Source organism: Erpetoichthys calabaricus, chromosome 5, assembly GCF_900747795.2.
Source record: "Erpetoichthys calabaricus chromosome 5, fErpCal1.3, whole genome shotgun sequence".
NCBI classification, from domain to species: domain Eukaryota; kingdom Metazoa; phylum Chordata; class Cladistia; order Polypteriformes; family Polypteridae; genus Erpetoichthys; species Erpetoichthys calabaricus.
Window position 1 is genome coordinate 18,944,264 of NC_041398.2, and position 26,206 is coordinate 18,970,469.

Genomic DNA, 26,206 nt, shown 5'->3' on the forward strand with positions numbered 1-26,206 from the left:
CCATCTCCTGCCTTATGTCTGTCCACAACTCTGTCCCTGAGATCTTTTGAAAGTGGCTGGCCACCCCTAGTCAGTTGTTTGCTGTCAGTTGCACTACCAAGCAAGGGAAAGGAATGGACCAGGAACAGCTTCACTAATCCCACTCATTACAACTGAGCACAGATGGGAGGAAGACCAGGGTCTGCAATGGGAAAGAGGGGCACTTACACTGTATTGAATTTAGGAGGGGGATCCTTTATTCATCTCAGTAGGTCTTGTTTTTGATTTTTTATAATTCTTCTGAACTGTAGCTGTGATATCTTTCACGTGGATGTTAGAGATTGCACTGAGTAAGTAAAGCTGGAAAAAATATTAGTTTGTGTGTATACATTTAAGGCTGTAAAGCAAAAAAAAAAAAAAAAAGGAATATTTCGGGGGGTAGGGGGGTTCTTTTCTATACCCACAGTACAATGCAACTAAAATTTGTCTTTGAATGAATAAAAGTGCTAACGAGGCATACAGTAATCCCTCACTGTATCGCGCTTCGACTTTCACGGCTTCACTCTATCGCGGATTTTATATGTAATCATATCTAAATATATAACGCGGATTTTTCTCTACTTCGCGGGTTTCTGCAGACAATGGGTCTTTTTACTTCTGGTACATGCTTCCTCAGTTGGTTTGTCCAATTGATTTCATACAAGGGACGCTATTGGGAGATGTCTGAGAAGCTACCCAATCAGAGCACGCAGTTAAGTTCCTGTGTGCTGATTGGCTCTGTGATGGAGCGCCGGATTCGATTCCGCTGTGTTAACCAGGAAGTCTCGTCTCGCTCATTCAGCATCAACGTGTTTCTCTGTGTAAAGAGTTATCTTTGTGCACAGTCAAGCCCTTCGTTATGGCTCCAAAACGATCTGCTCCTACTACTGCTTCAGAGGCCATGCCCAAGCGCCAATGGAAGATGCTAACGATTGCCGAAAAGGTACAAGTTTTGGATATGTTGAAGGAAGGGAACAGCTACACCACTCTAGGATGCCATTACGGCATCAATGAGTCCACAATTCTTTTTATTTAAAAAGGAGGAAAAGCATATAAGATCTACGGGCGCAGTGTCCTTTAACCAGGGCGCAAAACGAGTTGCAAGTGGACGTGATAAGGCGGTAGTCTGGATGGAATCTGCTTTAGGGATTTGGATTGAACACTTCCGGAAGAACAACGGCAGTGCTACACAGTCGCCTGAAGAGGCTCCTTTAGAAGAGCTGTAACGCTCTCCTTTGTTGTGCAGTAAAATTAAACTCATCGTTATCGGACAAGTCGTCATGTCATTGTTGGTGAGTAACCATAATTAATTTTCTACGTACAGTACTTATTACATGTACATAGTTTAGTGTCACTGTACACACATTTTACTGTATACAATTTTTCTTGCATTGTATGTATTTATTGCTGGTGGACTGTCTGTCATAATGTAACATATGTGATATCGGAGATGCTTTATATCTTTAAAATAATATTTAGGTTTTACTGTATATAAACAGTGTGTTTACATACGTACATAATTTCAACGAATCTTACCCAATATCTAAGAGAATACAAAGGGTTTATGCTGTACAGTAATCCCTCGCTACTTCGCGGTTCACTTTTCGCAGATTCACGACTTCGCGGATTTTATATGTAAGCATATCTAAATTCATAACGTGGATTTTTCGCTGCTTCGCGGGTTTCTGCGGACAATGGGTCTTTTTACTTGCTTCCTCAGTTGGTTTGCCCAGTTGATTTCATACAAGAGATGCTATTGGCGGATGGCTGAGAAGCTACCCAATCAGAGCACGCAGTTAAGTTCCTGTGTGCTGCTGATTGGCTCAGCGACGGAGTGTTGCATTAACCAGGAAGTCTCATCTCACTCATTCATCATTAACATGCTAAGGCTTCAGGGGCCGTGTCCAAGCACCAACAGAAGATGCAAATGATTGCAGAAAAGGTAAAAGTTTTGGATATGTTGAAGGAAGGGAACAGCTACACCGCTGCAGGACATCGATTCTTTTTATTTAAAAAGGAGGAAAAGCATATAAGATCTACGGCCGCAGTGTCCTTTAACCAGGGTGCAAAACGAGTTGCAAGTGAACGTGATAAGGCAGTAGTCTGGATGGAATCTGCTTTAGGAATCTAGGAAGCAAGGACAATGACGTCATGACCACCTACAAGCTGCTACGTGTACTTCGCTATACAGTAAGTGTAAACTTATCTACCGATTTCATATTGCTTAGCAGTTGTCCCTGTTATTAATAGAGTAAATGGTGGGTTGTAAACAATACAGGGAGGGTTTAAAAACGTCCAAATACACGTTAAATAATTAAATATAGTGTCCCTACTTCGCGGAAATTCAGTTATCGCGGTCGGCCTTGGAACCTATCTCCCGCGATAAGTGAGGGATTACTGTATAATTGTGCGGGAAATGTTTATAATAGTGTGGGAGAGTTTATAAGGGCTTAAAATATATAAAAATAACCATATGAACATATGGTTTTTACTTCATGGATTTTCACCTTTCGCGGGGGGTTCTGGAACGCAACCCCCGCGATCGAGGAGGGATTACTGTATACTGTACTTAAATACCAAGTTTCTTTATCAGCAAGGACTGAGGTCTAATTAGGAAACTGGCCCTGGTTTACAAGTCTGTATATGACTTCAGCATTAGGATGAAATGTACAAATACTAAATAAAATTCTTTTCCTCACCGTAACATAATACAGTCATCCCTCCCACAAAAAAATAGAAACCAGCAGATATCGGACTAAACTGCACTGCCCGTACTTCATCAGCAGGCTCACACCTGAAAGTAGTCACCCCACTGCATCAGGGTTCAAACCACCGGCCACCTCAGCATGTCTGCAGGGACTTTAACTTTTTCAGGACGTCTTGATCCCTTCACGACGTTTCATTTCTTATTAAACTGTTAAACTCATCCCTGCCATACAGTCCACAGATGTGACGGAATGTTCTGCTTTTCCTTTGTCCTTTTTGTCTGCAGGCTCACCAGCACTAGAACTTGGAGCAGCTCTAAGAAAGCAGCAGTGCAGACATTGTCTAGTTTGCTTTAGGGGTAGACGGCGAGTCACAGAAGTGCACGGTGTGTGACAGTGTCCTACAATTTTATTCACCAAATCATAAAACCAGCTTGCGACCAGTACATAATATCCCAGTTTATCAGCTCCATATTTTGAGCAATAACCAGATGTAATCAGAAACCAGTGCGTCTTTCCTATACAGAACGAGTGACCCTATAACAATCCTCTTGCTTCTTGTATATTTGGGATTGTGATGTGTTCTTTGTGCTGGTGGAGCTGCACAGCTGTCTCCCAATGATGCTAGTGGTGGATATGAACTTTGTGAGGACTTGGATTTTGTACAGTTCAAATATATGGTCCACTCAGCCACACTCAGGTTTCAGGCCTTCTTTCAAAACTCCAAAATGACTTTATTTAACAATAACTGAACATTGGTTCTGTTTGACATTTTTTTTGTTTCCCTCTTGCACTGTTTCCATTATTATTATTATTATTTTATCCACATGACTGTTTACTCTTTCAGCATCTACTGCTGTAAACAGCTTGAATGTGGTAGAGAGGCAGATGATGGGGCAGTCATTTTTGGGTTCTCTAGGTTGCGCTTATTTTGGAAGTAGAACAGTTGTTCCTATGGTGAGCCACTTTGGTGTTGTCTTCAGGTACAGCATTAACACATTCGGCTACATTCTGGTGCAGTGCTGTCTGCTATTTAACCAAAGGTCTGGCACAGTATCTATGATGGGTATCTTCCAGTTAGCAGCAGATCTAAGTAGGATTTATATTCCTTCAGTCTCGGTTACTCGGGCCTTTCCATTTTGTTCATTTGTGTGTTTTGTGGGTCATTCCGTAATTTGCTTAAGCAGTGTGCTTCTTTATTACAATTTCTTTGAGGACTAAATTCAAATTTTCTTTACTATTTGTTAAATAGATCTTGGAATATTTAATCAAACCAGAAGGAACTTTTAAGTCATGGCAGTTTAATTGTACTAATACAGCTCTCATTCCCTTTAATTTGCAGCAAATTCTCAACTTGCCTTCAGAAGGGGCCTGAGCTGCCTCGAAAGCTTGCATGTTGCACTCTGTTCAGTTAGCCAATAAAAGGTGTCATTTTGCTTCATTTCTCATTTTTGTCGTAGATGAATTTTTGTGTGTGTCTGAAGACTGCTGTTATGTTTGAATCCTTTGCCACATTCAGGACAACAATGGGGCTTTTCTACAGTATGGATTGTTCTGTGTCTCTGAAGATGGCCACTGATGGTGAATCGTTTGCCACATTCAGTGCAGCAATACGGCTTCTCTCCAGTATGAATTCTTGAGTGGCTCTGAAGATGGCTACTCGTGGTAAATCGTTTGCCACATTCTGAGCAGCAATATGGCTTCTCTCCAGTGTGAATTCTTGAGTGGCTCTTAAGGTGGCTAGTTTTAATGAATCGCTTTCCACATTCAATACACCCATATGGCTTTTCTCCAGTGTGGATTCTTTTATGGACTTGGAGACAGGAACTGTAAAAAAATTGCTTTCCACACTCAGAACAGCAATACGGCTTTTCTCCAGTATGAATTCTTGTGTGTCTCTGAAGATGGCAACTTCTGCTGAATCGTTTGCCACATTCAGAACAGCAATACGGTTTTTCTCCAGTATGAATTCTTTTGTGGCTGTGAAGGCGGCTGCTTTTAATGAATCTTTTTCCACATTCAGCACATTCAAATGGCTTTTCTCCAGTGTGGATTCTTTTATGGATTTGGAGAGTGTAACTGTTAAAAAACTGCTTTCCACATTCAGAGCAGCAATGAGGGTTTTCTTCAGCATGTTTTCTTATGTGGGCCTGAAACCAGCTCTCATAGACAAATCTTTTGCCACATTCAGAACAGCAATACGGCTTTTCTCCAGTATGAATTCTTTTGTGCCTCTGCAAACGGCTACTTTTAATGAATTTTTTTCCACATTCAGCACACTCATATGGCTTTTCTCCAGTATGGATTCTTTCATGGAGCTGGAGAGTGTAACTGTTAAAAAACTGCATTCCACATTCAGAGCAGCAATGAGGGTTTTCTTCAGCATGTTTTCTTATGTGTGCCTGAAACCTGCTCTCATAGAGGAATCGTTTACCACATTCAGAACAGCAATACGGCTTTGGTCTTGTTTGAATTGACTTGTTATCTTTACAGTCAGACTCATTTTTAAAAGTCTGTCTGCACTCTCGACCAGCATAGAAAGCATCTGGATCTGTGCTCTGGCCTTGTTGTTGGTCAGAACTGATGGCTTTTTTCACAGGAAGAGATGCTGCGGTCATATTCTCAGATCCTCTTGTTGATTTCTTCATCTTTTGCTTGTCCCGTTTCTTTTGCAGTGTGAACTGAGTTGAGGTCCGAGCAAATGAAGACAATGATAAGCTGACATTCTCTTGAAAATCTGCAATGTTAGAAAGAGTTTATTTAATATATTATAACAAATAAAATCTTAGCATGAGGATTGATGGGCCACTGCCTGCTGTTTCTGTCTCACCCCTAAGTTCCATTCCTTGAAGAGTTCTTATGACACCGAGACTTAGCTGAATAAGTTTTACTTGAATGAGCATTCTTTTGAAATGGAGTCTCAAACGATTCCACAAATGCAAAGTGTTTACCATGAACTCAAGATGGTCTGAGGCAATCCATGTCTACGTGCTGTCACACACGTGTGCTTGCAAGGCTTAACTGAGGGCAAGACGCGAAGTGCACTAATGTCTCTTCTCCCTCTTCTATAGATTGCCACCTAAACTACAACAAGTTCCTGCATTTCCTTCCTAACCACACCTTCCTACTGACCTCACTTCCGGCCAGCTCCCTTATGCGCCCACCTTTTCCTTTCCTCCACCTATAAAAGTCTACCTGCTCATCTTACCCAGTCAGTCCCATCTTGGACTTCGGTCCAGAAACTGCTCTGGTGTTATTTGGGACTTAGAAGTGCTTGTGTTACAATACAGTATATGGGGTGGATCCTCACATCTTACCTTGTTGCACACTACTGCTCCCTGAGAAGGTCGATGAGGGATCAAAAAAACACAGAGGAGAGAGTAAAATAGCTACAGGCAGAGTATCTGTAACTTGAAGTGTCAAATTAAATGGGATGCATGGCATTTTAGACACATTTTTGAATTTTGTTAAATTGGCATAAAATAGACAAACGTAACAGAGACGGTAGGGGGTCTTTTCAGCAACTGATCAACAAATAACACTTGATCTATAATAAATAGAAAAATTAACTGTGTGCGCTCTTAAGACAATGGGAGAAGCTGTTTGGCAATCTATAGCAGACCAGTGTGAGAGCACATTATGGGTCTGAATTTGTGCCATTCATAATTAAAAGTTAATGGCATTATTCACCTTTAAAAGAGCTTCCTGGGAATCGCTTACTTTGGCTGAAAATGTACCACCTCATAATGTCAGATTTATGATACATAAAATATTGCTACAAACACATTGCTTCTGAATTAAGCATTCAGTAATAATGTGACAATTGAAAACTGAATATATGAACACTAGCTGTGTAAGCCCATTCTGTAAAAAGCCCAGGCTCCTAGAAACCATGGATTGTGGCAATCAATCAATCGCATCGGTTGTGCATTAGCGGCTAACTCTCTTCTCAGAGGTTTCACTTCGCCGATGTGCTTACCTCGCTTGCATATTAGCGGCAAAGCAAGTTTATCTTTACTCAACGGTTTGATTTTAGCGACAGGATTGATTTCTTTGAGCTTCATGCTGTATTGCACTTCTGGACTGGACAGACACACACACACACAATTCCATGTGTAGATGTTTTTAAGCTGCTCAAAAAAATTAAAAGAACACTTTGAAAACCCATCAGATCTAAATGGGGAAAAAAAAATCAAACTGGATATCTCGACTGCTATGGACTGATATAGTGATGTGTTAGGAACAAAAGGATGGCACATCGTGTGATGAAAATGATGAACCTACAGAGGGCTGAATTCAGAGACACCCCAAAAACCAAAGGGGAAAAAATGATATGGCAGGCAGGAAAGTCTATTTTGCCGAAATTTCATTGCAGCAACTCCAAACCAAACTCAGTAGTTTATATGACCACACCCCTAAAATATGTGTTTGTATGCCTGCTTGACAATGTCCTAGTGAGACGACAGATGGTGCCCTGGGAGATCTTCTCCCAGATCTGGACCAGGGCATCACTGAGCTCCTGTACAGTTTGAGAGATCGGATGGACTGAAACATAATGTCCCACCCATAGGTGTTCTATTGAATTGAGGTCAGGCAAGCAGGGGGATGGGGGGGGGGGGGGGGGGTTGGGTGGTCAGTTAATGGGATCAATTCCTTCATCCTCTCACAAACACATGAGGCCGGGCATTGTGGTGCACCAGGAGGAACCCAGGAGCAACTGCACCAGCATTGGGTCTGACTTTGGGTCCAAGGATTTCATCCTGATACCTAATGGCAGTCAATGTGCCGTTTTCTAGCCTGTAGAGGTCTGAGTGTCCCTCCATGGATATGCCTCCCTTCCCAGACCATTACTGAGCCACCACTAAACCGGTCATGCTGAAAGATGTCACAGGCAGCATAACGTTCTCCACGGCTTCTCCTGACCTTTTCATGTCTGTCACATGTGCTCAGGGTGAACCTGCTCTCTCATTTGTGAAAAGCACAGGGTGCCCGCCAGTGGAAGACCTGCCAATTCTGGTATTCTACGGCAAATGCCAATTGAGCTCCACGGTGCCCACTAGAAGACGTCAGCCCCTCAGGCCACCCTCATGAAGTCTGTTTCTGATTGTCTGGTCAGAGACATTCATACCAGTGGTCTGTCCACCTGCTGGAGGTCATTTGTAGTCTCTGGCAGTGCTCATCCTGTTCCTCTTTGCCCAAAGGAGCAGATACCGGTGGGTCCTGCTGATGGGTTAAGGACCTTCTACGAGGGGCCCTGTCCAGCTCTCCTCGACTAACTGTCTATCTGTCTCCTGGAATCTCCTCTATGGCCTTGAGACTGTGCTGAGAGACACAACAAAAATTCTGGCAATGGGAGATGTGCCATAAGGCGGAGTGGTGGCTCTAAAGGCTAGGGATCTGCACTGGCAATCGGAAGGTTGCCGGTTCGAATCCCGTAAATGCCAATAGGGACTCTTCTCTGTTGGGCCCTTCAGCAAGGCCCTTAACCTGCAATTGCTGAGCGCTTTGAGTAGTGAGAAAAAGTGCTATATAAATGCAAAGAATTATTATTATTATCCTGGAGAAGTTGGACTACCCGTGCCACCGAACTCTGTAGGGTCCAGGTATGGCCTCATGCTACCAGTAGTGACACTGACCGTAGACAAGTGAAAAACGACAGATGAGGAGGGAAAAATGTCAGTGGCCCCCCCCTCCACCTGTGAAACCATTCATTCCTGTTTTGGGGGGGTCGTCTTATTGTTGCCCCTCTAGTGCACCAAAGCAGCTGAAACTGATGAACAAGCCCCTCTGCTACTTAACTGACCAGAAAGAATAGCCCACAACTTTCATTGACTTGATGCTATACACTCATTAAAAAGTGGGCCTTTACTAATTTTGAGCAGTATATTTAAGATAAGTCAGAATTACTAGAATATTCATTTACAGTTGAAGACAGAAGTTTCCGTACACTTTGGGTGAATTGATTCAAACTCACTTTTTAAGCCCCCCACAGATTTTTATACTAATAAACTATAAATTTGGTATATTGTTTAAGACATCTGCTTTGCGGAGGGCAAAAGTCATTTTTACCAACAATGTTCACAGACCTCAGGGTATTTCCCATAACGACCAATTAAAGGAGACTGACGGGACGTGTCACTGACTGCTTTGGAAACCGATAGGCCCTGCAGAGAGTGGTGTGGGCAGCTGATGGCATCACTGGGTTGTGCAGTCTCTAACTTGGAGGACGTCTACACCAAGTGATGTTGGGACAAAGGAAAGAAAAATAATCAAAGATGCCAGCCATCCCGATGATCTCCAGGGGTGCGGTCAGGTAAACGCTACGGCCGCCTGAAAAGCAGGCAGAGAGAGACGGAGGAGGGCCTTCTGTCCACAGCCCATCTGCATCTTAAATGAGGGCAGTGCCGCGAGTGACATGATGCTCTATTGTTAATTCTCTTGCATTATCCATTAATTATACAAGATATTTTTACAATAATCGTATAATGCGTTCATACTTGGGTCAAAAAGTACTTGGGCAGGGACATAATTTTTATAATTTTGGCTCTGTGTGCCATAACAATGGATTTGACATGAACAAATTGTAAGAGCCAATCTTAGACAGTAAATGCTCTAAGTGAATACTAATACTCTTACTAATGTTTGCTTAATAGAATTTTCTTTCATAGATATACACAAAGGTACAGCCTTTTACCCCCTGTAAGTTAATAAGTGATATAACTTTCTTCCTCTAACTAAGAAACAGCGTGTTAATGGAGTCAGTTGTTTAGAATTGCCCCCGTTGCTAACAGGGACTGAATGACCCATTTACAGCATAGAAATGGGACAGGCACACAGTTTTCTGAAGATTCTGAAATGGTTTAGAAACATTTAGAAATAGTTCAACTGTAAGCAAACTTCAAGAAATGAAACAAGATTTTATAAGCTTTAAATGGAACTTTTTGTAACAAGAGCTTTTCTTTTTGCTATATCAACTTTGTCTTTTTTGTGTGAATTGGTTAACTTTGAATTTTTACTAAAGCTTTTAAAAACAAAGAATCCTCCACTTTAACTTCAGTCATCTCCCCCTTGCACTCCTAATTCTCCCTTCACAAGCCTCCGACTTCACACAGGCACCTTCTGGAGCACCCCACTCACAGTCCTCTTCTTTAATATGTGCCAGTCTTTCATCCGTGCTGTGTTGTTTGGTGGAGGCCATGTTCTGTGTAAAACTCTTCCCTTCCCCAAGTGTCTGCTCTTGACATCGAAACTGACATTGGCATTTTGTCGGTGGAATCATTTCGACGTGTCGGGCTTTTGCTGAATCGCATTTACAAGCTGGAGCTGCTGAACTTTAATAGTTTTGGGTAAACGCAGCTACACAAACAATTCCATGATTGAAGTGTAGACTTTCAGCTTTAATTCAAAGGGTTTACCAAAAATATCATATGAACCGTTTAGGAATGACAGACATTTTTCCTGCATAGCACCCCATTTCCAGGAGCTCAAAGTATTTGGACATCTAACTGACCAGCTGTTCCATAGCCAGGTGCGAGCAGCCCCCCCCATTATTTCCACTTGAAAGGATGGTATAGATTTTAATGCTTTGCCATTTTGTAAATGAACATATTAAAGTAATTTAACTCTTGAGGGCTGAATTATATTTTTCCAAAAAACTCAAGTTTTCTGTAAAGCACACAAATGGTTTCACACATAAATCAACATAAAACATCTGTTGCTATGTGGTGTGGCTGTTGTTGGCGCATGTTCAGCATTACAGTAGGAGGGCGGTGGTAGTGGTCCTCAGTGTGACACAATATGGTTTGTACCTCTTGTCATCATAAGTGGTGGTCCTCCCAGGTGAATGCTGCTGTAGGGGACCGATCAGATGATGTTGGCACCTCACTTTCGTTTTCAATATCCTTCTCCAGATCACTTGCATCAAACTCGGAGTCCAACAGGTAAGAGTCCTATTCAACGAAATTACGTAAAACGTGACATTCCACTTTGGACTCTTGCCAGATGTCGATGCCATTTTAGAGGTTGTTTCCTTTTCGCTACTCATGCACATGTAGGGAATCAAGGTTAAGTTAGCAAAGTTATGTAACTTTCCTTCTAGTAAAGAGAGTCAAACTAAAACGTAAGGGTGAGTTTTGTCATAGTTTATAGCTGATTACCATTCTCTACCCCTGAATTTTGACAAAAGTAGACATCAGCCCTGAAAGAGTTAAATGATAGCAGAATTAAGAATGCAGAAACACTGGATAAGCAAAAAAGTGGTGAAGAATGACATTATGGAATGACATACATTTTAAACAGAAAGAATTAATAATGTAATTAGACATATATAAATGAAAGACCTGTGCGTGTCTGGGGCAGTCTGCTCTGCCCACGCTCCATCACAGCCACTAGAGGGCACATGTTTGCACCTCTCTTTGCAAAAGACGTGCGTGGAGCGAACGCTGCCGTGCAAGAACGACGTCGCGCTAACACAGAAGCGTATTGGGGGCACGAAGAAAAAAAAAATATGGACTCAGTGAAGAAGAAAAGTGTATGTCGAGATTAAAGTCGATGTACCAACTTTATTTTCAACATTTCTAATTTAATCTTGTAGTTTATTTTGTCATTCAAGTAGAACGTCATAAACTTTGTCTTAAAAAATTGATGTTGACTAGATTTTCACAAACCCAGTCATAACTAATGTAGCACAGTAATGCTTCATACTGTGTTCCCGACCTAGCTGTTAATCGCTATGCACTTCATAAACTGACTTCCTCTTGCACGGTATGTGAGACTTTTAAAATGTATCGTGTCATCATGTTGGAGAATATGCGACGCGTGAATATAAAAGCACCATGAATGTACTTGTATGTCGGCATTTTGCTTCACCACATTGAACCATTCATCAAACATCGAAGTGCGCATATCGATCTCATAGGATCCTCAAAGCAGCTTTCTGTCACGTGTCGATAGTAAACAGAGACTCTTTATGTCACGTTCCAAATTGATCACATTGCGCCCTCCAACTACTCGCACACACGTCACATTAATTTCTGAGGACGAGTCAAATGAATGCATGTACGTTCTGAGCATGAAGTATAAAGCGGCCCTTAGTCGCTACACACTAAAGCAGCTCATCTCTATTTGTGTATCTCGCTCTCATTTCTACCTACTGAAAATGGAAAAAACAAAGAGGTAGAACTTGTACATTTTTTCAGTTACACTTTCTTTGATGTTTAATCATGTTACTTACTCATTCCCACATTCTTAGATGACGTCTGCTCTTCTTCTTTCTGGCTTCCTTTACTGATTTCCTCTTCAGAGTTGGAAAACTCTGATTTCAGTTCCACAGAATTCTGCTGGGTAGCCAGTTCTTCCGTGTCAGTGACCCGATGCTGTAAACTTGAATGAGAGTCTTCAAAAAGCTCCTGTTTGAAAACATTCCCAGTCTTGAGGTTTTGCAGCTCAAGACTAACGGAGAGATCTCCCAAACTCCTCCACTTTAACTTCAGTCATCTCCCCCTTGCACTCTTCCTCTTCCAAAAATGTAATTCTCCCTTCACAAGCCTCCGACTTCACACAGGCACCTTCTGTAGCACCCCACTCACAGTCCTCTTCTTTAATATGTGCCAGTCTTTCATCCATGCTGTGTTCTTTGGTGGAGGCCATGTTCTGTGTAAAACTCGTCTCTTCCCCCAAGTGTCTGCTCTTCTTTTCTTAAGATTCGCTTCTCACACGGATTTATGAAGGAGTCGCCTTTCTATCTGACAAAATAAAAAGTGATAAAAAAGCTTTATAAAAGTAACCAAAAATAATTTGAAAACGGGTTAACTTTCAATGTACAGCAAACACAGAGAACTACCAGCTCAGTTTTTTTTTTTTTTTATATGAGACTGTTTTAAATCCATGCTGTTAGCCCAAGATGAACATTTAAAAATTCAGGGTTTTCATTTTAAATAATTTTATACCGACAGGCACAGGTCGACTCAATTCTAGTCAAAATGTAAAGTCCGGATTTGACCAAAACCACCACTTCAAAGAGACCTGCCATGTGATGTACTAACAGGACACACATCAACAACAGTGAGTCCAACACAAAGACACACTGAAGAGAACACTGAGCACAAGTTCAAAGTTTATTGTTATGTGCACAGTAAGGAAACATGTTTCCCTGTACAATTAGATAGATAGATAGATAGATAGATAGATAGATAGATAGATAGATAGATAGATAGATAGATAGATAGATAGATAGATAGATAGATAGATAGATAGATAGATAGATAGATAGATAGATAGATAGATAGATAGATAGATAGATAGATAGATAGATAGATAGATAGATAGATAGATAGATACTTTATTAATCCCCAAGGGGAAACTCACAAATTAACACATTCTGAAGGACTGGAAAATGGCAAATATCGAATTATATAAAAAGAGTGACATGGCAGATCCAAGCAACTACAGGCAAGTAAGCTTAACATGCATCACAGGAAAATTAATGGAAGGAATCATTAAGGATAAAATTGAGCAATACACGTCAAGGACAGGAGTTACTCTGAACAGTCAGCATGGGGTCAGAAGAGGGAGGTCGTGTGTTCACTAACATGCTGGAATTCTATGAGGAGGCAACAAAAAGATCTGATCAGAGTGGAGCAGATGAGATTATTTATCTGGACTTTCAGCAAGCATTTGATGAGGTGACACATGAGAGGGTGGGCATCAAACTAAAAGAAGTGGGACACAGGAAACAGAGGGTGATGGTGCGAGGAACCTCAACAGAATTGACTGATGTTAAGAGTGGTGACCAGCAGGAGGCAGTGCAGGGGCCGCTGCTATTTTTAATATACAGAAATTACTTGGATAGGAATATACAAGTACTGTGCAAAAGTTTTAGGCAGGTGTGAAAAAATGCTGTAAACAAAGAATGCTTTCAGAAATATAAATAATGATTGTTTATTGTTATCAATTTACAAAATACAAAGTGAGCGAACAAAAGAAAAATCTAAAATCAAATCAATATTTGGTGTTCCTACCATTTGCCTTCAAACCAGCATCAATTCTTCTAGGTCCACTTGCACAAAGTCAGGGATTTTGTAGGATTCTAGTCAGGTGTCTGATCAACCAATTGTACCAAACAGGTGCTAATGATCATCAATGTCACACGGAGGTTGAAACACAGTCATGAACATAAACAGAAACCGCTGTGTAGGAGGCTTCAAACTGGGTGAGGAACAGCCAAACTCTGCTACCAAGGGGAGGTTGTGGAAGACAGTTTCATGTCATGGCAAGACTGAGCACAGCAACAAGACACAAGGTAGTTCTACTGCATCAGCAAGGTCTCTCCCAGACAAAGATTTCAAAGCAGACTGGGGTTTCAGGATGTGCTGTTCAAGCTCTTTTGAAGAAGCACAAAGAAACGGGCAACGTTGAGGATCGTAGACGCAGTGGTCGGCCAAGGAAACTTAGTGCAGCAGATGAAAGACACATCAAGCTTATTATCCTTCGAAATCGGAAGATGTCCAGCAGTGCCATCAGCTCAGAACTGACAGAAACCAGTGGGACCCAGGTACACCCATCTACTGTCTGGAGAAGTCTGGCCAGAAGTGGTCTTCATGGAAGAGTTGCAGCCAAAAAGCCATACCTCCGATGTGGAAACAAGGCCAAGCGACTCAAGTATGCACGAAAACATAGGAACTGGGGTACAGAAAAATGGCAGCAGGTGCTCTGGACTGATGAGTCAACATTTGAAATATTTGGCTGTAGCAGAAGGCAGTTTGTTCATCGAAGGGCTGGAGAGCGGTACAATAATGAGTGTCTGCAGGCAACAGTGAAGCGTGGTGGAGGTTCCTTGAACGTTTGGGGCTGCATTTCTGCAAATGGAGTTGGAGATTTGGTCAGGATTAATGGTGTTCTCAATGCTGAGAAATACAGGCAGATACTTATCCATCATGCAATACCATCAGGGAGGCGTATGGTTGGCCCCAAATTTATTCTGCAGCAGGACACCGACCCCAAACATACAGCCAAAGTCATTAAGAACTATCTTCAGCGTAAAGAAGAAAAAGAAGTCCTGGAAGTGATGGTATGGACCCCACAGAGCCCTGATCTCAACATCACCGAGTGTGTCTGGGATTACATGAAGAGAGAGAAGGATGTGAGGAAGCCTGCATCCACAGAAGATCTGTGCTTAGTTCTCCAAGATGTTTGGAACAACCTACCAGCCGAGTTCTTTCAAAAACTGTGTGCAAGTGTACCTAGAAGAATTGATGCTGTTTTGAAGGCAAAGGGTGGTCACACCAAATATTGATTTGATTTAGATTTCTCTTTTGTTCATTCACTGCATTTTGTTGATTGATGAAAATAAATGATTAACACTTCCATTTTTGAAAGCATTCTTTGTTTACAGCATTTTTTCACACCTGTCTAAAACTTTTGCACAGTACTGCATATAACAAGATGGTGAAGGTGCCAAAGGAGAATCAGGGCATTAAACTAAAAGAATTGGCAGTTCAGGGTGTGGTGGGTGCAGAATTGGCTCACACACAGGAAGCAGAGGGTAATGGTGTGAGGAACCAAATCAGAACTGGCTGAGGTTAAGAGTGGTGACCAGCAGGAGGAGACAGTGCACAGGTGAGCTGGTCATGTGGCAGCTCGTTTTGTGTCTCACCTGCTAATTAAGGAGGAAGATACAACTAAAGGGGGGGTGGAGTCAAGTTAATTAAAACTAAAGCAAAAGAAGTGAATTAGCAGCAAAAACAGGTCACTGACGAAGAAGACGAAAGGAATGAAACCCTGCAGCCATTGCGGCCCACCAGGACCGGAGTTTGACACCCGTGTTGTAATCATTCAAAGATTCGATGTCGAGATTTTCATGAATCTTGACGTTTTAGACCTCACAGACTTTCTCGTATACAAAGTATGGGGGAAGTGTTGGAATCCTCCAAAAATTCCATTTTGTGAATTTGATGAATCTCGACGTTTTAGACCTCCCTCAGTCCAAAAAACACCATTTTTGTAGTTCTGTCTGTGTGTGTATAAACACAATAACCGGAGTCCGCTTTCAGTTTGGTCAACCAAATTTTGCATACAAGTATTAGGTACAAAACGTAGCTCCCTATCAACTATATTTGGGCTATTCCTGCTAACCGGAAGTGGTACTTTACCTTTTACTCATGCAGCTGCGGTGCCTGATTTATTCAACTTTACTTCTATAATAATTGTTCAAGATATTATTAATTTGATTTGTTGTTGATGGTTCTTTAATGTACATAATATTAAAATATAATATTTGTCTTGTGGTTTAGTCCTCAAATATCCATCCCCATCTCTCTCTCTCTGTATAGATAGATAGAGATAGATAGATACATAGATAATAATTCATTACATTTATGTAGCGCTTTTCTCAGTATAGATAGATACTTTATTAATCCCAAGGGGAAATTCACATATACAGGTGCTGGTCATAAAATTAAAATATCATGACAAAGTTGATTTATTTCAGTAATTCCATTCAAAAAGTGAAACTTGTATATTAGATTCATTCATTACACACAGACTGATGTATTTCAAATGTTTATTTCTTTTAATGTTGATGATTATAACTGACAAGTAATGAAAGTCCCAAATTCAGTATCTCGGAAAATTAGAATATTGTGAAAAGGTTCAATATTGAAGACACCTGGTGCCACACTCTAATCAGCTAATGAACTCCAAACACCTGCAAAAGCCTTTAAATGGTCTCTCAGTCGAGTTCTGTAGGCTACACAATCAGGGGGAAGACTGCTGACTTGACAGTTGTCCAAAAGACGACCATTGACACCTTGCACAAGGAGGGCAAGACACAAAAGGTCATTGCTAAAGAGGCTGGCTGTTCACAAAGCTCTGTGTCCAAGCACATTAATAGAGAGGCGAAGGGAAGGACAAGATGTGGTAGTAAAAAGTGTACAAGCAATAGGGATAACCGCACCCTGAAGAGGATTGGGAAACAAAACCCATTCAAAAATGTGGGGGAGATTCACAAAGAGTGGACTGCAGCTGGAGTCAGTGCTTCAAGAACCACCAGGCACAGACGTATGCAAGACATGGGTTTCAGCTGTCGCATTCCTTGTGTCAAGCCACTCTTGAACAAGAGACAGCGTCAGAAGCGTCTCGCCTTTGGACTGCTGCTGAGTGGTCCAAAGTTATGTTCTCTGATGAAAGTAAATTTTGCATTTCCTTGGGAAATCAAGGTCCCAGAGTCTGGAGAAAGAGAGGAGAGGCACAGAATCCACGTTGCATGAGGTCCAGTGTAAAGTTTCCACAGTAAGTGATGGTTTGGGGTGCCATGTCATCTGCTGGTGTTGGTCCATTGTGTTTTCTGAGGTCCAAGGTCAACGCAGCCGTCTACCAGGAAGTTTTAGAGAACTTCATGCTTCCTGCTGCTGACGAACATTATGGAAATGCAGATTTCATTTTCCAACAGGACCTGGCACCTGCACACAGTGCCAAAGCTACCAGTACCTGGATTAAGGACCATGGTATCCCTGTTCTTGATTGGCCAGCAAACTCGCCTGACCTTAACCCCACAGAAAATCTATGGGGTATTGTGAAGAGGAAGATGCAATACGCCAGACCCAACAATTCACAAGAGCTGAAGGCCACTATCAGAGCAACATGGGCTCTCATAACACCTGAGCAGTGCCACAGACTGATCGACTCCATGCCACGCCGCATTGCTGCAGTAATCCAGGCCAAAGGAGCCCCAACTAAATATTGAGTGCTGTACATGCTCATACTTTTCATGTTCATACCTTTCTGTTGGCCAACATTTCTAAAAATCCTTTTTTTGCATTGGTCTTAATTGATATTCTAATTTTCCGAGATACTGAATTTGGGACTTTCATTAGTTGTCAGTTATAATCATCAACATTAAAAGAAATAAACATTTGAAATACATCAGTCTGTGTGTAATGAATGAATCTAATATACAAGTTTCACTTTTTGAATGGAATTACTAAAATAAATCAACTTTGTCATGATATTCTAATTTTATGGCCAGCACCTGTATGTACAGTGATCCCTCCTCGATCGTGGGGGTTGTGTTCCAGAACCTGCACCCCCCCAACGCGAAAGGTGAAAATCCACGAAGTAAAAGCTGTATGTTTACATGGTTATTTTTATATATTTTAAGCCCTTATAAACTCTCCCACACTCTTATAAACATTTCCCGCACAGTTATACAGCATAACCCCTTTATATTCTCTTAGATATTAGGTAAGAGTCGTTGAAATTATGCGTGTAAACACACTGTATATATTATGATTATTCCTTTAGTATTAGTATCATATTTCTAAAATACGAACACTGCAGTCATGTGCCATTTGCATTCTGGTAATGTCTACATTCTCAGCTGATTTCGGTTGGTAACATCCAGACTACCACCTTATTAAGTCCGTTTACAACTCGTTTCACGCCCTGGTTACTGTGGCCGTAGATCTTATATTCTTTTCCTCCTTCGTAATATAACGAACTGTGGACTCATTGATGCCGTAATGGCGTCCTACAGCGGTGTAGCATTCCCTTCCTTCAACATATCCAAAACTTTTACCTTTTCGGCAATCGTTAGCATCTTCCGTTGGCACTTGGGCACAGCCCCTGAAGCAGTAGCAGATCGTTTTGGAGACATGACGAAGCGCTTGACTACACACAAAGAAACACAAAAGTTAACACAGCGAAACACCTTGATGCTGAATGAGCGAGACGAGATGCTGTCTAACGCAAAGCGGAATCGAATGCTGCTCTCCGTCACTGAGCCAATCAGCACCCAGGAACTTAACCGCGTGCTCTGATTGGGTAGCTTCTCAGCCATCCACCAATAGCTTCCCTTGTATGAAATCAACTGGGAAAACCAACTGAGGAAGCACATGCCAGAAATAAAAAGACCCATTGTCCGCAGAAATCCGCGAACCAGCGAAAAATCTGCTATATATATATTAGATATGCTTACATATAAAATCTGCGATAGAGTGAAGCCACAAAAGTCGAAGTGCGATATAGTGAGAGATTACTGTGTATATATTATATATATATATTGTGGCAGGCAGCCGGGGTCCATGCCCAGCCGGGACACCCCTGCACTCTTTCTTTACAAAACCTCCCCATGGATGCTAGATGGCTACCCCTCTGGGTTAGAGCGGTGCCTCGGTTTCCCACAGGGCTCCATGGGAATTGGAGTTGGGGGCAGCCCTGTTGGGTCCCGCAGGCACCGGCAGTGGGTGCTGCAGCTGGGACTCCTGAGCCCCTATGGGCAATGTGTTCACCACACCCGGAAGTGTAATCGGAACACGGCAATCAGGCACCTGGAGTACTTGCGGGTGAACTATAAAAGGGGCCACTCTGGGAGCCAGAATCAGGAGGAGGAGGAGGACGAGGTTGCCAGGGAGGAGTGGTGGAGGAAGAGAAGGAGTGCTATATTGTGTGTGTTGCCTGTGGGACACGGGGAAGACATGCGCCCCACAGGGGAAGAGAAAAAAATGTTTTATTTTACACATGCCTCCGTGTGAATCGGGGTCGGGTCGGGCGCATATATAGCGCCTTTTCACAATAGATATAATGCAATGTCCGTCTGTCCACTTTTCAAGAGAGAACTACTTAACAGATTTAGATCTTTGTTTTTTTTCTTTCTATACTTTGCATGAACATTCCAGTTGATTCTGTGTCTTCTCTCATTAGTTTGCTTGCAGGAGCGAGATCGTCATGCTAATCCGAGACAGAGGCTGCAGGCCAAGGGGAGGTGGGACCTCCGGAGTAGAGAGCCGGGTGGTATGGCAGGTCGTTTTAACATTTATTCTGTTTTCCACGATATCAATATGGTGGGGCCCTCCTCAGTCACGCGCCGGCCTCCAATTCAAGTCGCTGCACCTCTCACAATGTGTTGTAGTGCACTTTTGCCTTCGCTTAGCTGGTGATACCGGTTTGTTTATTGATTTTTAAAGTTTGTCCCGTTTCACTACTACACAGACGGAGGTGGTCAGTGTATACGAGAAAGTCGAGGGGAGATCCCTTCCGATATTTTACGCTTTACCTGAAATTTTCCTCTCTTTCATTTTGTTTTTTCACTGTCCGTGTAACTCGCTGTCCTCGCTGACAGAATTCAGTTTGTGCAATGCCTTGTTTCTAAAAGTCACTTAACACTAACGGTGCCACGGTGAGGAATTTCGATCACAAAGCACTCTGTGGAAATCCAAAGAGCTGGAAATCAACTGACGTTTGTGCTTTCCTGATATGCATTTGCCCTTTGCTTTATGTTTCTTATCTTTTGGTACACACTATTGTGGCTGATCTATTAGATTTGTCACTTTGAGATGGCGTGTACTCCTCCTCTTCATTTTTGCGTGTGTTTAACATGAGCCACTTTCCTATCTTGAGATCGTAACCACCAGCGTAATAAGCCAACACCACTCTGAGGTGCTGGAGTATCACAGGTTTACTCCGAGTCTCAGTTCTGTAACAAATGGTGTCCTCTCCTCTAATCCATTATATCGGTTACAGGGAGCACCTTCATAATAATCAAAGAAAGCTCTCCATACCTATCCATTTGTCTCCTGCCACTCACCTTCTGCCTTTCTGTATCCCACTAATACTGCTGCTTGTGGTCTCCTGACTTCTTCTTGTGCTGCTCCTTCTGTCTCTCATCACTTAGGACGCGTGTGTCCTCCCTTAACAGGACAGACAGACCCCCCCCCCCCCCTCTCACTTACACCGCTCCAGCCTGTCTCTCCCTTCATAGTCCATCAGCAGCTGACTGAACGTCTCCATATAAAAGAGCAGTTGGGAGAAAAAGCGAAGGCGCGCATGTGCAGAAGTGAATGTCAATAACGAACGTACCCCACCTCATGGGTGCACAAAACGGCAGAATAAAGCTGTTCAATTGGCCGGCGCTACTGAAGCCCTGCCTGCCGTCACACCTTCCACTCCATCTGCTTTTTAGATCGCCTCCATTTTAGGATCCATCGAGTCAGACTGCAATTCAAGGCGTCTTTATTTTCTTCTTTTAAATTAAAGCCCTACTTTTTTTTTTTTTTTTTTTAAAGGACTCGGAAATAAATTACGAAACTCAGAAGGTGTCCTTTTTACTTTCTCGTATAGGGAAATTACTGTAATCGTCCAAAGATTCATGTCGAGATTTTGACGAATCTCGACGTTTTAGAGCGGAAAATACCATTTTTGGAATTATGTCTGTGTATATAAACACGATAACTTAAGTACGCTTTCACTTCGGTCAACCAAATTTTGCATACAAGTATTAGGTACAAAACGTAGATTTCTATCAATTTTGGGGCTATTTCCGCTAATTGTACTTTACCTTCTATTCATGCAGGTGCAGAGTCCGAATTGTTCAATATATTAATTTAATTTGTTGTTGATGGTTCTTTAATGTACATAATATACAAATATAATTACTGTCGTGCGGTTTACTCTTCAAATATCCATCCCCATATCTATGCATTCGAGAAAGTCGATGGGAGACCACTCCCGATTTTTATGTTGGAGTCACTTGCCTTTTCCACTCTTTTAGCCCCATTCCGTCTTTCGGTTTAAGCCCCTGCACGAGCCCGGCTCTGTACGCATGCCCACAAGGTGTACGTAACGCTACTCTAATCATATTACAGAAGCCTTTTGGGAGAAAGTTTATGTGAAATTTGGGAGTCTCCGATTTTTTTTTTTTTTTTTTTTAATTCCTCCGCATGCTAAACTGGGGCTGAATGACGAGCACGGACCGGACGAGGGAGCGGTTTACACAGCGCATTGGGGACTCAGCCGGCGTGAACGTAAACGAGACATTAGAATATGGAGGCGGGCGAAAAGCAGTTCAGAATCAAAACTGAAGGACCTGACAGACAGCCGTGACTCCCACTTTCTCTTTCTCCCTTTCATTGCCCGCCACGCTGTCCTTGGGTTTTCTATCCCCATGACATCCCTCCCCACGACCTGCTACACTTTCAAGTTCCCTTCTCCTCCCCTCTCACTGCTTACCGACACCTCTCATCTTGCTCCTCGCCGCTCTCTTTTTCTTCTCTTCTCGCTTTCTGCTCGCTTTTCTCAAACGAGTTCTGTACGCCAGTTTGAACAGTCAGCCCGCGGACTCAAACAAAGAGAAACAAAACGACTCGTCAACGAGCGACTCGAGAGAAAAAGTGATACCAACCGGCTAAACACTGCCATCTACTGGTCGGGAGGAGGAACATGTATTTTGTTTTGTTTTCTTAATACTCATTGTGAGGTTTTTTTTGTTCTCTATTTCGCCTTATACAATTTCTTGTATTAGCAATTTGTTAGTTTTCGCATACCCCTTGGGGTCAGAGCGCAGGGTCAGCCATTGTACAGCGCCCCTAGAGCAATTACAGGTTAAGGGTTTTGCTCAAGGGCCCAGCAAAGTAGCATCTCTTTTGGCAGTGACGGGTTGTACGTTACTGTGCTGAGTATACACCCGCTGGCCTAATTCTTCGGCTAGAAAGAACCGCAGCTACACCAGAGAGTAGATAGCACCCTTTTTCGAGGTTGCTTCAAATACTTTAATAGATGTTGATACGTAAATGGGTGTGTGTGGTATTTAAACAGAAATAAATAAATACAATAAGTACACAAATACAAATGCAATACATACATGAACATAACTAATTAAATATCAAACTGGAACATTATTACATAGCATTCAGAAAGAGCAATGTTAAACAAAAGTTCCTCAACTTTACGTATTGTTAAAACAAACCAATAGGTGGCAGTATTACCCAGAATAAAGGTACAGCGCAATGCCCAAGACGACATTCGTTTACAAAAACTTTATGTTTAACACTACAAAAATCTACATATTTTAACGTCTTGGAGCGAAATAAAGTACAGCGCATCTCTCCTTAAAGGTCATCAGAGCACAAATTTAACAATATGTTCCTTCATAAACAGCAAACATAGCGATAATGGGGGGTAAACGGTAACATTATATAATGTTATTGACTGTCATACCTGCCTCGCACTCTCCACCTTGCACTTTTTAACTTGCGCTGTGTTTTTATCACTCTTTAATTAATATTGTTTTTATCAGTATGCGAATTTACCCTTGGGGATTAATAAAGTATCTATCTATCTATCTATCTATCTATCTATCTATCTATCTATCTATCTATCTATCTATCTATCTATCTATCTATCTATCTATCTAGGCGCATTTGTATATTTGCACTGAACATTAATACAAGTTGTAATATTAGCGAAGATATTAAGCTACATTGAACACTGCAAAAAAGAAAACGACTAACTTTGTCAGTAACGCACAACACACAGTTACAAAAGGTAACAGCAAACTATAATTTGACAAAACGCAGACAAGCAGGCAGAGTCTGTGAGCGTGTTATAAGTCAAGAACAAAACGCCGTGCATGCGCAATAGTCTTGTGGGGCGTGTCTTGCTCAGGTTAAGCATGAAGCAGGGAATTTTGTACACCCATCCATCCATCCATCCATTTTCCAACCCGCTGAATCCAAACACAGGGTCACAGTGGTCTGCTGGAGTCAATCCCAGCCAACACAGGGCGCAAGGCAGGGAACCAATCCTGGGCAGGGTGCCAACCCACCGCAGGACACACACAAACACACCCACACACCAAGCACACACTAGGGCCAATTTAGAATCGCCAATCCACCTAACCTGCATGTCTTTGGACTGTGGGAAGAAACCGGAGTGCCCGGAGGAAACTCACACAGACACAGGGAGAACATGCAAACCACACAGGCAGGACCCGGGAAGTGAACCCAGGTCCCCGAACTGCGAGGCAGCAGCGCTACCCACTGCGCCACCATGCCGCCCATTTTGTACACCCATTCCAACTGAATTTAAATACGACAGATGAAGGACTGTTACCCTGCCTAGACCTGGTTCTGGCCTTGCACTGAATGCTACAAAGATGGGATCCAGCCTCCTGCTATCCAAAATTGAATTACACAGGATCCAAAGACATGCAGGTTAGGTGGATTGGCGATTCTAAATTGGCCCAAGTGTGTGCTTGGTGTGTGGGTGTGTTTGTGTGTGTCCTGCGTCTAATGTATACCTGATATCTTTTTCATGATGATAGGAATGAAAGCATGTTACTAAACATGGGAACACGGTGGCGCAGTGATTGTTCATGTCTCACGCAAGAGGCTTGCTGCGCCATGTGCGACCTTCGATGAAATAATTTATCACAGCAGTACTGTGTCTTTCAAACGTACTAACCTCCAATTCCTGTCCTTACTTTTCTTTCTTCAAATACCCAATCGCCACACAATCAGCTCTGTAATAGACGTTAAGCCATCTGTAAGCTTAGAACACTGATTATTCAAAAGTTTTAAGGAACATTGAAATATCTTCGTAGTACATGTTTAATTATTCTATCCGTCTATCCTTCCAGTGTCGCGTCAGCACCAGCAAGAATACAGCGTAAGGCAGGAGCTATCCTTGAACTAGCTATACGCTGCGGCACCGTGTCCTCACATGTTTAATTATTAACAATACAGATTATTTAAATGAAGTTAAAGTTTTATCTGTATACTATAAGCAACATATTTTGCTGCATTTCATCTTAAAAATTATATCGTCATCATATGCGCTTTATAAAGTGGCGCAGGTTGTGCAATATTATAACTGTAGTGTAAGTTTACAGTGGGGTACCGGTAATCCATCCATCCATCCATTATCCAACCCGCTGAATCCGAACACAGGGTCACGGGGGTCTGCTGGAGCCAATCCCAGCCAACACAGGGCACAAGGCAGGAAACAATCCTGGGCAGGGTGTCAACCCACCGCAGCCGGTAATTGTACTTATAAGTACAAACAGTTCTACAAGGAGCACTTGATGGACTGATTGAGTGCATTTATAGTTCTTGGGATGAAACTGTTTCTGAAACGCGAGGTCCGTACAGGAATGGCTTTGACGCGTTTTGCCGTGGCTGAGGTAGTGTGTACTTGAAACTGTATACCGATAATTCTCTTTCCGATCAGCTGCTGCTGTGATTCCCCACTCAGATACAGTGATATAAATATTTCGAGTGGTGCAGTGAGAGTAATATGGAAAAAGATGATCTGCAGTGGCAACCCTTAACAGGAGCAGCTGAAAGAAGAAGAAGATGCATTGAGAGTAACTAAAGCAGTTGTGGTATTTGGAATACTATGGCTATTCCCTGGCCCATTATATTGCTGCAGGTTAATTACAATCAGATGCATTACAATAATAAACAATATGCAGTTAATTTCAGTGTATTTATAAAGCCGCGTCAGGAATGTGGGTCTAAGAAAGAAAGGGCGACAGGGACAGTAGCACTGCTTTGACGCTGGATGCTGCCAGTCTGCAAAACCGAGTGGAGAAATTGCGTACGCCAAGGTATGAGTTACCGTGGAAATGTGTGTGGCTTTACATCAAGTTTAGGTTTTATACATCGCGATTTGAGCGTGGAAACGTTCATACGCAACATTTCTGTGCGTACGCACCGTTTATACATGAGGCTCCAGGAGTTTTAAAGGTCAACAGAGACCTTGTGATGTGCCAAACAAAGGTTTTTATAGCCTTCAGGGTTGCAGCTGGAGACAATGACAACACCTGAGGACAACGAACTGATGAGAGGAATCATCTGGACACTTCATGACAGAATTAAAGGAGAGGACAAACAAACACAAGGTTCTGACACTTGATATTAAATCAAACCAATTAAACAATAAATTCAAGTAGAAAGTCCTTACAGGTGGTGCAGTGGTAGTGCTGCTGCTTTGCAGTAAGGAGACTGTGGAAGATTGTGGGTTCACTTCCCGGTTCTTCTCCCTGTGTGGATAGCGCTTTGAGTACTGAGAAAAGCGCTATATAAATGTAATGAATTATTATTATTAAAGATTATAAAGAAATCAACAAAGGTTAACATTAACCGTTAAATGTAAAACATCAACCTATATACAGTGCATGAGGCAGTGTCCAGATCTGGGCTTGGAGGGATGCCCTGGTTCAGCATCTTTCTTTCCCAGGCTTAAGGGGTGAGAGCTGTGGAGGTCATGGTGACATCAGGACCCTTAAGGTCCACCCTGTAGTTACCAAGAGTACACCGGTGTTGAAACTTTAACAGGTTTGGTTGCCTGCTCTAGGCCACCATCACACTGACCTGTGTCTCACATGCCTGACCCTTCTTAGCCTTTCCATGAAACCTCTCAAGTGAAACCCTGCATATACGTGAAACTTGGATGGAATTCAAATTAAGCAAACTGCTATGTGAATATGAACAGCAACTTTCTAAGACTGACTCTTACAACAGTAATGAATACGAAACTGAGCTTCTTGTGATTCTAGCCAGCCAGTCTGAACAACTCCCCATCACTGTACAGCTTCGCTCACAATGCCTGCCAAGTCAGGACACAACCTTGGGGTGGTGGTTGATGAGCAGCTGTCTTCTTACCACGTTTCTACTGTTTCTCGTTCCTGCAGGTTCATACTGTACAACATTTCC

General features: G+C 42.3%; 1 protein-coding gene across 2 annotated transcripts; it reads right to left on the minus strand.

Annotated features, from left to right (window-relative positions):
- Positions 1 to 3,097: 3,097 nt before the first annotated feature.
- LOC114641680 (zinc finger protein 501-like) lies at positions 3,098 to 21,910 on the minus strand. Of its 2 annotated transcripts, none has more exons than XM_051927567.1 (3): positions 21,723 to 21,910; positions 11,956 to 12,462; positions 3,098 to 5,460 (listed from the first exon to the last, which is right to left on the minus strand). In XM_051927567.1, exons 2-3 carry the CDS (start codon positions 11,957 to 11,959, stop codon positions 4,169 to 4,171), a joined length of 1,296 nt encoding a protein of 431 aa, XP_051783527.1. In that variant the 5' UTR covers positions 11,960 to 12,462; positions 21,723 to 21,910; the 3' UTR covers positions 3,098 to 4,168. The 2 variants fall into 2 exon arrangements, with proteins under 2 accessions (XP_051783527.1, XP_051783526.1); XM_051927566.1 differs by having other exon boundaries at positions 11,956 to 12,466.
- Positions 21,911 to 26,206: the final 4,296 nt, after the last annotated feature.